General features: G+C 45.8%; 1 protein-coding gene across 1 annotated transcript in view; it reads left to right on the plus strand.

Moving 5' to 3' along the window:
• Positions 1 to 11,686, plus strand: part of ITFG3 (integrin alpha FG-GAP repeat containing 3) — an 11,877-nt gene extending 191 nt beyond the window's left edge. The window contains exons 2-12 of the mRNA XM_010191076.1: positions 2 to 122; positions 1,190 to 1,306; positions 1,513 to 1,701; positions 5,656 to 5,786; positions 8,133 to 8,262; positions 8,712 to 8,850; positions 9,137 to 9,277; positions 9,662 to 9,740; positions 10,163 to 10,315; positions 11,199 to 11,301; positions 11,448 to 11,686. Coding sequence (XP_010189378.1) covers positions 2 to 122; positions 1,190 to 1,306; positions 1,513 to 1,701; positions 5,656 to 5,786; positions 8,133 to 8,262; positions 8,712 to 8,850; positions 9,137 to 9,277; positions 9,662 to 9,740; positions 10,163 to 10,315; positions 11,199 to 11,301; positions 11,448 to 11,659 — 1,515 coding nt within the window. The 3' untranslated portion in view covers positions 11,660 to 11,686. The remainder of the gene's footprint in view (position 1; positions 123 to 1,189; positions 1,307 to 1,512; positions 1,702 to 5,655; positions 5,787 to 8,132; positions 8,263 to 8,711; positions 8,851 to 9,136; positions 9,278 to 9,661; positions 9,741 to 10,162; positions 10,316 to 11,198; positions 11,302 to 11,447) is intronic.
• Positions 11,687 to 11,830: the final 144 nt, after the last annotated feature.

Genomic DNA, 11,830 nt, shown 5'->3' on the forward strand with positions numbered 1-11,830 from the left:
TGCTGCCTTCTTCATTTCGTTATTTCTGTGTCTGATAATTGTGTTTGCTTTCTCATTCATCATTCCTTGCCCAGAGAGGCCAGTTTCAGAAAGAACATGGTTCCGAAACTACAACAATGCAGGTGAGCTTGCTGTAGCAGAACAAATATTTACCAACAGTCCTTTTCCTTTATGTGCCACAAATTTGAATTGTGGACCTCTGCCTAAGCGCGACCTGGAGCCAGGCCTGTGGGGATGCCACCCTTGGGAGCGAGCGCTGTGAGTACCTGACCTGGATAAGCAATGGCCCGTCATAATTGGAGTGGCCTTCCAGGAGGTGTTTACAGGATCTGGTGTAGAAATTAAATGCTGCTCTAAAGTGCTAACAAGGTAGCAGGCTGGCCTCATTTGGGGAAAAAAATGGGGAAGGGTATCTGGGAATATATCTGTGTTGAAGTTTGATCTATAAAATGTTCCTTTGAAGTTTGAGCTGAAGTTTGCGACAATTGGGCAACTGTCCATATGACTTTCTAACTTTTCTCCATGGCTAACAGGACAGGGAGAAGGGGAATTGCATCTTGTTTTGTTTTTTTTTTTATTTTATTTTATTTTATAAATTGCTCAGAATTGTGGTTGCTTTAGTCAGCTCTTCAGCCTGGGTACTGCTCCCTGGTGGCTCAGCGTTCACTTTTGTGAAAGCTTTACTTTAGTCTTACGTGCAGTGGGTGTGTGCTGGTTGTGCTATAAATGCAGAGATAGTGCTCAGCAACAGGAACTGAGCTTTGTGTCTTAATGCAAAAATCCCAAGTCCTGCTACTCTCAGCTGAAGCAGACTGCTTTTAGCTGAGAGTGAGAAAGATGGAATATCTGGGGCTGGGTTATGTGGGGTTTGTTTGTTTGTTTTATTTTTATTTTGGGAATAGCAATCCCACACCACGACCAGAGTTGTTCTTTGTTCAGCATAGTTCACATTCTGGCTGCATGGCTTTAAAAAAAAACAAATCCTCTGGGGGATAGCAGATCCTTTGGCACTAACTTCCAGTCCTTGGTACTCATGTAGACAACTTTTTTTTAAATACAAAAGCCAATTTGTCCTGATATTACACTGTCAGGGATGGAGGCAGTGAGTAGGTCTCTAGGAATTCGTGTTTTGCTCCAGCTAGCTCTGCTGTGGTTGGGGCAATTGTCACTGGTGTGATCTCTTTTACAGTGGCCTACCAGTTTCTCTCTATAGAAGATGTGAATGAAGACAAAGTGCAAGATGTCATCTTTGCTTTCAAAGCTAGCAATGGCAGCAGCAGCTTCAACAGATCCTGTTTGGATGAAGGTAGCTGATTCAAAACCAGAAAACCTTGTAGTGAAAGGGCTGTTATTTCTCTTTTTTGTTCTAATTAGTGTGGTTGCTGTGGGACTGGGAGAGAAAACCAGCTTAGCTGGGTGGGGAGAGGAACTGGGTGAGTCCCAGCTCTCTGGTGGTGTGGAGCAGCAAAGGTAGATGTAGATAGCGCTCCCTCTGACATCTCTTCTCTTCAGGTCTGCCTTCTCCATGTGCCTTCGTTGCTGCTTTGTCTGGCACGAACGGCGGAGTGCTCTGGGAGAAACCCGCTGCTGAGGACATAGAGTGGATGGAGTGTGGCATCAAGCAGCTCGGGGGAGCTGAGTCCCCAGGCTGCCTGATCGTGGGGAAGCCGATGTCTCTTATGGCAGTTGACCTGAGGACAGGTGAGTGACGAGCAGAGTCCTGCTGCCGTACAGGGCATGGCACTACTTGCATTTCTTACCTTCAGACCTTGGAGGCTGGGGCTGTCAGCATGACAGGACTGGCTGGTACCTGAGCAATGGATGCAGGGTATTTATTATCTTGAAAACCTTGCCAGAGCCATTTGCTGGACTGTTGAGAAACACCTGTTCTTTCAGCCTCTCTGTTCCAAAGGCTGGACTCTGTGGTGGTGGTGGTTTGTGCCAGCCACTGTATTATAAGAACAACTTTTTTCGACAACTTTTGAAACAGGAGAAACACTTGCTAGCTGTGAATGTTACTTTATACTCTCAGGGGTTGGACACAAACCTGCAGTATTTCTCAGTCATTTGCGTGTGAGTGCTAGGAGTGTCTCCAGTAGCAAGAGAACTGGGAATTTTAGGAGTTTATGATTTTAAAGTCATCAAGGACGGTACTTAGGGTAAGTACTTGCCAGTCTGTTTTGGTAGGCCAGGATTTTGCCTGGTTCCTCTGAAAGGCCTTCCTCATTTCTGAGCCTGTAGATTGAGAAATTCTTCATCATCTTGCCTAAAGTAGAGGGTAAAGAGTGCCTGTACTTCTCTAGAAAGAGGGCAGTGATCATTTATTGCACCTTGAACCTTCCTCACTCGTGAAGCCTGAAATACATTTCCATTTTGGGAGTCACCCTTTCAAACATTCTAAACAATGCATGTTTTTCCTTGGAAACACGCCTAGGATAGCATTGTCTGTATCTGGTATTGAACCCTTCACACCCTATTTTCCAAGAATTGGGACAGAAATATCAAGCAGTATAGCTCAAAGGAATCTGAGGAAAATCTAGCATAGCTTTTAATTTCCAGTGTAGATGGAAGCGTAGGCACACACAAACCCAGGAAGCTTCTGTACCAGCTGACATATCTTAGCACCATTTCCCTCATCAGTAGGCTTTAGCACAGGTTATTTATAGACTATTAATGAAGTAGTTGCCTTTAGGTCAAAGTGTAGAAAGGCGACTGCTGAGCCAAAGGCATGTAACTGAAGACAGTCATAAAGAAATAGCACAAACATGGAGTGGAGAAACCAGGCTAAGCCACAGGTCACGGCAACAATGCGGTAAGAAAACATTCCACAGATAAATAAAAAGGAGGAGATGAAAAATTGCTTCAGATAGAAAAGTGAATAACACAGAAGTTGATGTATTTGATACCTTTTTGTGATTAAATAGATTGAAAGGGGTTCCTTAGCATAGTTGACTTTTATTGGGGGTTAGGAGAACAGATTGGAATAAAATGTATTTAAATAGGCTAAATGTATTTAAAGTGGCAAAGTCTGACTTACATCATATTACTGCTAAAAACAGTAGTCAGAACAATCTTCAGCTGTTAATGATTCATCCTCAGGGAGGATTGGTGAGATTCCAGGGCTCTCAGGCTGCCTAGCGTCTGCCTGTAGGAAGATTGGAGGAGAGGCAGGCAGATTATCATCTGAAAGTGTCTGATGTGGTTTTGATCTTTAAATGCTGATAAAGTTAGTGCTTTTCTGTCAATTTGAGTTGTGTTAAGTCTTGCTTTCTTCACTGCCAGAATAAGTGACCTGAGCTAACAAGAAGGAAAGCGTAGGATTGCATGCTTCTGTTTGTGTGGGACATCTAACATTCCTGCATGTTTATCTTATAAGCAAACTGGGACTGAAGAACTTAAGATTAGCTGTTCTGGGTCAAAGCAAAAGCCTGTGTAGCTGCGTATTCCATCTCTGCCAGGGTCAGAAGCATTGATGAGAGAGAGGACAGGAGTAAGTGTTTTGTTACAACTTCTCTCTTCACCTTATCCTCCATCAGCCTGCAGTGTGAATTCTGCACAGTTCTGGTCTCCTAAGGGATATGGCAGAATGGGGGCCACAACGAACAGATGTATGAAATTGCTTTTGTGCAAGAAATCACTAAATAAACCAGAACTCCAGACTGGAGTATGTGTGACAGGGAGAAATTAGTCTATAAAATGATGAGTGATAAATAGAAGAACAGGGAAGTATGATTTCCTGTTGGAAATCTTCATTGCTCTATGGTTCTTTTATCAAGTGATAGGTTCAGAAAAACCAAAAAGGTTCTCCACATCCACTGCAGGGTGGATGATGGGAGCTTACAAGTGTTTAGTAAACAAATGGGCAATGGCACAGGAGAGAGGTCTAACACTGCTTGGTAGAAAATACCAGCCTTTAGCTCAGATAGCTTGTGAGCTGTGGACTGGGAGACTGGTCTTTGGATGTGTGTCCGGACCTCATCCAGCCTGAAGCAAGCAATCCTGCTTTGTGTCCTCTACGGCTGCTTGAAGTGAGAGCTGAACACAGTCATCTGAGTCCTAATTTTATTATTCCTTCTGGACCAAAAAAACCCCCTTTCACCCAGGTTAGATTTGTTGTATAGGCACTTGTCTAATTTCCGTTGTGACTTCTGTTTCTGTGCTTCTGCTGTGACCTTGGCCTCTGAAGAAGCACCGAAGCGCTCTAGACATTCGACAGGATAGTCTTTTCTCCAGTTGATGGAGCAGGGTGGGACTGGATTCACAGTTTGTGCTCTTTGAGGGTTGTGTTAGAGCTCGAAAGCTTCTCAAGTCCTTTGTGTTGAATTCGTCTCAGTTACTTGTTACCTGCTTCTATTAAGTCAGACTACTTTATTAAGAGAGTATAATGCTTCCTCCAAAACTATATCCACTATTTAACCAGCAGAGGATAGAGCCTTATGCATTGAAATACAAATTTCATCAGCCTGGTCTTACTGTTGTAGCTTTGGCCTGCGCTGAAGCCAGGATATAGTTATTTAAAACTTAAGTTCTCTCTGTCCTTTGCCTGCTTTTTTTCTTTGGGGGTAAAACCCTTTGCCTTCCCATGATTTCCCAGGGGCACTCTTCTACTTCACATCTGTTGTCATAGTAACAAATCTGAGCCTTTTTTTTTTTTTTTTTTTTTTTTTTTAGTATTTCAGGAAAAGCTTTGGAGAAATCCTACTGGAAACACAGCCTACCTTAAATTATTGCAGACAGGGTCAGGCAGTAATTCCTTGGTCTTCAGTCCAGCTGCCTTCCTGACAAAGAACAGATTATTACTTTGCATTCTTGAAATTATAATTGCTGTCTGTGATACTTTTTGAAGGGGAGGGTAAACATTTTCCCTCTGAGCACCTACGTAGTCACTTAAGTCTTCCTTAAAAAGAAAAACCCCCACCCATTTCCTGCACCCCACCAAATTCTGCTGCGCAGTGACTGGAGAGTGACAAGCATTCCTGGGCAAAGTGTATGGAGTAACATCACCCATTGGGCCTGGAGCTGTTCAGGAGAAACTCCCCACACACAAACACCATTTTAAAAAACCAAAGCTCTGCTACCTCTGTTTACAAACAAGTTTGAACATGCTGTGCTTGCTCTTTTAGTGAGGGAGAGGTGAGACGTGAACTGAGTTGCTGCTGGTCACACCAGCGTAGAACATCTGTGGGAGGCAAGTTGCGGCAAAAAAGGCTTTGTTAGGAGTAGCTGCAATGCTGTGATCAGAATTTACCTGTTTTGTGGTCTTAAAATGTGGTCTGTGCAGATTTAAGTACACAGCAGCAAGATTTTAGATCACAGAAAAGGATTCTCCATGCTGTGAACATGCTGGGAAGCTTGTTAACCCTAGGCACAAGATAAGTCAGCTGTTCTTTGTGCCCTATGGATTGATTTGTGCCCGGGATTTTGGGGTGCATTAGTGCAGACAGCTAGAATAACTTTCCAGTATAAGCTGAAATTGTGAATACTGGGACTCATTTGGAATGCAACAGAGTACCCCACGATGAGCATAAATGTTACTGGTTTGTGGTGCTGATGGACTGTAAATGGCTGCAAAGTACTTCGGGGAGCAGGGGCATTAAAAGCCTTTCAACCTAAAGTGTGTTTTAGTGAATGTTTCCTAATAACTCTGTCTTCTAGGGGAAGTTCAGTGGAGACAGCCCAGTGACTTTGGAGCTAATTATACTGTGCTGACTCCCGTGTCAGTGATTCCAGATGTGGATAGTGATGGAGTTCAGGACCTGATAATCTTTATTGCTACAGAAGATAAGGTATGTCACTCTGAAGCTATGATAAACCCAGTCGCCTGAGCCCAAGTCATGACAGGAATGCTGTTTGCTTCGATCTTGCATTCTAAGAGGAAGTGTCCAGAGGCCTCTGGTATCTGTGGGGTTGGGGTAGGTTCTTTCCTACCCTGCAGACATGTACTCCCAAATCAATGCAAGTGTATTACAGTTTAAAAGAGAAAAAAGCTGGCCGGGAGTCCCTTGCCTTTTTCAGTCTGTGCTCCTCGCTGCGTGTTCCTGAGCTGTGTGTGGAGTGAGCCTAGGTGAGATGAGCTTGCAGTTTTCTGGGAGTCTGCTCAGAGAAGTGGAAGCAAGCAAACCCTGACAGGTTTGGCTCTTAGATCAAAGCATGGCTGACAACCAGCGCTTTTGTACCTCTGCTGCCCTTTTCTGATACCTTCCGTTCTCTGCCTGTGGTCTGCTTTGCTCAGCTCTTCCTAGTGTCACTGCGCTGGTTAATTCTGACTTGGGTTCATTTAATGAAATAGTTGCTGCTTGTGTTATCTCCATTCCAGTATTGCTTTTCCCATTTCTTAGAGGGGGAAAGTCACGTAGCTAAAAGTGTTTTTATACTAAAACATCTGCATCCAGGACTGAGCGGTACAGCACCATGTGCATGTGCAGTCTGTCCTGTTTAAAGCATACAGAAGATACAGTTCCCTGCAAGTCTGACCAGAGGAGTGGGAGCCCTGTGTCCTCATACCAGAATCCTCCGTAAGCAAACAGGGTTTTGCTGTCTGAGGCATTGTTGTTGCCAGAGTCATCAGAAATTCTGTCCTCTCTGCCTCCTACGTTTCTCTTATGTTTTCTTTCCTCCCTGCTTTTGCTATCCCAGTTATCTAAAGACTTTCTTTTTTTAATTTTAGGCGGCCAAGAAATGTTTGAATGTAGTCTCTGTTCTGCAAGAGTGCCTTTTGATTTGTTTTCCATTTAACCTCTCTAGCTATCTTGGTATGAAATCCCTTCCTCCCTCTGAACTTGGCAAGCTCTCTGTCAGCTTAAGTAAAAGCATGTTCTTTTTTGAGAAATCACCCAAAATGTAGGGAGCTTGAGTGGAGCTCTGTAGCTTGGAAAAAGGCAGTCTCATGGGAAGGGAGATTCGGAACTTAAGTAAATTAGCTTTGGAGCTAAAAAGGGCTGAAGCTGAACATTACATTGTACTGGTGTTTCCTGAAATGGCAGAGCTTTGAGCAACCTGTGGGGAAGGGTTTGTGTGCAGGGGGTTTAGATGGCAGCGTTTTGAGAGTCTTATTGACCCCTGCCTGCTGCAAACGTCAGCACAAATACATGTGTGAAAATACAACGTTTTTCAGGATATATCGCCTGCAGCAGTGCTTAGAGATACTGGGCAATGCAGTGAGTAAGGTGATGTATATTCTCACTCGCTGTATTAATACCTTTGGCGGTTACTGTCCCGGGGCAGCTGCTGAAACAGTGCTTGCAAGGAAAGGTGAACAAGAGCTGGTATGTGTCTCCTCCCAGTGCAGGAGGCTGGTAACAGCTTTCGCTCTCCAGATGTGTTCATTCTCCCCAGCGAGCTCCCTCCCCTTACTCACCTGCCAGATGCCAGATTCACTTCCAGAGAAGCAGATTTCATTTTCTTTCGCAGTCCGTCCATCTCAAGGCAGAGGGAAGGGTTCCTGCCTGACACAGCATCTCTGGTGGATGCTGTTTCTGTTGGGCTGATGTTTCTCTTTTCCCTAGCATGCACTGCTCTCCCCAGACCATGACTGCTGCCCAGACATTTGAGTCTGATCCCAGTTTTAGCCTTTATTCTCTTGGGTGTAATGTTTTTAGTGGATTCCCTTACCCTACACAAAGAATATAAAGAAACCTGTCAGCTCTTTTATCCCCCTGAACTCATGTCAGCTTTAGGAGGAGGAAATTAGGGCACTTAAAATATTTAGCAAAGCTACTGTGTGAAGCCAGGTTTCTGCTGTGTCCATATGCTGCTTTGTTTCTGCCTTTAGGTCCTCTCCACCGTTGTCACTCAGGCGACTTGAATTGATCTTTACTGTCCATAGCAGAACAGGGGCTTGCTGTTTGGCAGTCCCAGCCTGCAGGGGAGGTGGTTGGCAGAGGTAGTAAAAACTCAGGGCAAGTGGTTGTGCTGGAAGTGGTTTGCAAATTTCACAGCAGAGGGATCATCTAACTCGTGCCCACACCTCCAAAAGCAGAGGGAGACTTTTCATCTGAGCCTATGCTGCTCCCATTCAGCTGCTGTTCAGTACCAGCTGCTCAGAAGCTTTGGAAAGCACTCCTGTTGGAGCAGTAACAATGTGATGCAACCTTGACCTTTTTTTTTTTTTTTTTAATCCCTTCCCTGCATAGATTAAGACCTTCATCTATTCAGGAAAAAATGGCAAACAGATCGGCACCACTGGAAGCCTGAATGTGGATGGGAGAGCTCGTTATATCAGGCTGAACCTGGGCTCCTCCTCCTACTTTCTTTTTTATACAGGTACAGTTCTGTTTGTAACTGTAGTCTGAAAGAGCGATTTTAACTCTGAAATCAGGATTACTAAACAGTTGTCTGAAATAGTGTTTTGCATTCTTAAAAGCTGTGTCCTGCTTTCACCTGGCAAAAGCTATTCAAGGCCAAGCGAAAGGGGAAGCTTCTGCTTCTGCTTAAACTAAGCGTTGTTATGTACTGTAGTAATTTTATTTGAAAAATGTTGAGAATGTAAGGTTTAAGTAGTCATTTATAGAAAATTATTGTTGTGGAACACTGGATTATGAACAGATAAGATGTTAAAAGCATTCAAAAGCAGGCTTCAGTCTCAAAATACCACTACAGCTCTATGATGCAAGCCCTAAAAATACAGTTGATCTGGCGGATCTGGAAAACCGTAGAGTTCAGAGCAAGGACAGGATAACTTATCTCTCTTATTCTTGCTTTTTTTTGCACAGAAAACTCTCTCTATGCATATTCCCTGAAAGATCTCTACAGTGCAGCAACTGGGATGGAAATTAAGCTTCCCAGCCTTGAGCAAGATCCTCAGTGGGAAAAGAACATTGACCGTACCACGCACCACTTATCCCTTCTCAGGTGGGATGTTATGTCTTGGTTGCTGGTGGATCGGAGAGCACTGGTGTTTCTGGCAGGATGACCTGTTATGGGTTCTTTTCCAGCTATGTGGCTTTTGGACTAGGAGCACATTCAAAGCTCGAGGAGAGGGCTGGTGTTGATGACCTGGTCAGGGTTTTACAGGAAAAGAGGGAGAACAGGCTGAGGTTTCCTATTTGCATTTGGTGTGCAGGGAAAAAAACCAAAACCTCACGATGAAACCATCCACAGTCTACAAAGCATAATAATTTCCTCTGTCCTTGTTCAGCTCTGGAGGCATTCGTTACCTGACGAAAATTCCCGGGCGATCATGGGAGAACGTCTTGGTTGTGAACTCGGAGATGGCTACAATGATCAACACACACAATCTTCAGACTTTGTGGACCCTCAACATGTCCCGTGCTGTGAGGTAGTGTTACCGATGTGGGTTGGATGTGGCATTTCCAGGTTCCAAGCAACAGCAGCATCCTGGCAGACACTACTTTTTTTTTTTTTCATTTGAAACACAAAAGCGTGCTCTGTGGTCATATCTGGATCATGCTTACTGTGCTGTGTGTCCTCTGCTAGCACGTGTCAGGTGCTGCTTCAAAATGAAGGCGCGCAAAGCTTTGATTCTTCATCCTGTGCCTTCTGTGGTTTGGATCAAGAGTTGGGGTTGGTACCAGGCTAACCTGATGTTGTCGAGTCTCTTACCAGGGGAGCTGTGGGAGGATAGAGGCTGCTCTGAAAGAAGAAGGTATGCCCAAACCGTCAGTGTGTGTTATGACCTGTCTGTTCTCTTTCTCTCCCTTAGTGAGCCACTGCTTGGTTACTACAAACCCGATGTTCTTGGTATTGTCCTTGAGAGCGAAATCAGACCCAACAGGAAGAAGGTTTGAAATCTTTTAACTTCCCTTTTCTCTGCCTGTCATAGCTCAAGCAGGCGTTCAGTCAAGGACAGCTGGTGGGATGTGTTCCCTCTGGCTGATTTTAGGAAGCTTTAGGCTGGGAAAAGATCTCTTTCAACAAATTATTGAAGCCAGCTCAGGCACTTAAATTATCTTCTTAGCAACAGGCTTCAATGATGGAGCTTTGAACCTCTTGAAATAGCTGCAAAACTTGTGACTTGACTCTAACGTGACCTGCCCCAGGTCTCACAGCTCTGTGATTCTCAGCTTCAGCTATTTCCTCATCTTCCCATGTGTCAGATGCTTTTTCATATAGATAGTGTGGGGTAGAGACAGCTGACTTGAATTCTCTCTCATGGCTTGTTAGAGTTCTTTGGCATGAGTTCCTTTTCTTTCTTCCTTGCTAGGTTATGATTGTTGAGAGTGAATCTGGAGCCGTCCAGTGGGACCTGAAGTTGAACTCAAGAACAGAGAGCCCTGGGCCTGCCACACTTTCTACTGCTGATCACCGATCCACCTTCCTCATCTGGGGTGAATACCAGGTGCCAGGAAACGAAACGGTGAGTAGTGCTATTGAATGGTTGCTATTCTCCAGACTTTGGGCCAGAATTGGGTGGAACTACCTCCTTCTCCCAGTGTTCACGTTCCCATCTGTCTGTGCCACTAGCACTGCAGCCTCCCACACTGGGTGCGGGATCAGTGACCAGTCTAGAAGCAGGCAGATCAGGCATATGATCTGGTCTGCAGTGGGTCCTCACAGTGTCCATAGCAGCATCCCTGCTAGCAGCTGATGGTGGCACCAGCAGCTTTTATTGTCCTCAGCCTGGCTACGTAGAGAAAAAGGACTTAGTGGCTGTGTGAACAAGAATCACTGGTTTGACTGAAGCCCTGTCTTGCAGTGGTGCTGTAGGTGAGGGGGGAGACTGCTGGGTTGGTACCTCTGAAGTTGTTGTCATTTGGCCAGGAGCCTCCCGTGGCAGTACTGTGCACAGTGGTCTCCCATAGCTATGTGAATGTCCTCTCTCTGTGCCAGGGTGGTCTTTGGCAGCCTGGATGCACAGCTCAGCTGCGTGGCAGAGCACTCTGGGGCGGTGGTTGGTAGCATTAGTGACAGGTTGTGTCTTGGAAGATGCCTGAGCACCAGCTGAGCCTCCTGTGCTTTCCTTGCTAACTCCTCCAGCCCTAAGGCAAAAATCTGTCTCCTACCTGCAGCAGAGAGGCCTGCTATTTGCAGGAAGCTTGTGGTGGGGAGGAGAGCACTGAGCAGTAAGCAAAATCCCAACACTGGTACTGGTGGCATCAGACAGGATGAGTTGGGCAGACACAGACAAGTATCTGACTGGATGTATTCTGTCAAGCATGAGTAATAGCTGAGCCTGGTGCTGCCATTGTTTCTGGGATAACGTGTGGGTCCGTATAGTGATAGTGTCCTGTTGGTTGCAGAAATCCAGAACTCCTCTCCAGAAGCTGTACTTTTTCCATCCTTCCTACACTAATGTCCTGTTGGAGCTCCGCAATAGCACAGACCAAATAGTCGCATTCAATGGTAAGTCCTCTCCTTCCAGCCCTTCAGCAAGGAGGTGCAGGAGGACACTGGTCTTCTGGTACCTCCTGGCCTCTGTTGGGTCTGGTGGCCAGTCTGGACCTGGACAGAGACCTTAGGCTGGGTGTTCTCTGTGCTCTGCATTGCAGCTGCGCTGTTCGAGCGGAGCCGTCACGCCTGCTACGTGCTGTTGAGGGGGCCTCAAGCCGGCGAGGAGCCCGGGTCGGTGTCTCTGATGAAGCGTAAGCTGAAGGAGGACATCTCTGAGAGCAGGTTGATCTGGCTGAGCCAGGTGGCTGTGGACAGCGAGCGGTATGTCCGGGACCGCCTCTATAGGATGCGATTCCACAGTCGAGTGTGAGCTTGCCGAGGGAGGGTGAGAGGCTGCCCTGGCCCAGGCATCTCCAAGCTGCCTCTCCTCCGCTGCTGTGCTTCTTTAAACCCAGGTTACAGATTCAAATGGGAAGCTGCCTTTCTCAATCCTCAAACCAAAGTGTGGCTGGGGGGGGGGGAACCCCCGCCCCTTAGGGCA

The sequence above is a fragment of the Mesitornis unicolor genome, unplaced genomic scaffold (assembly GCF_000695765.1).
Source record: "Mesitornis unicolor isolate BGI_N332 unplaced genomic scaffold, ASM69576v1 scaffold34178, whole genome shotgun sequence".
NCBI classification, from domain to species: domain Eukaryota; kingdom Metazoa; phylum Chordata; class Aves; order Mesitornithiformes; family Mesitornithidae; genus Mesitornis; species Mesitornis unicolor.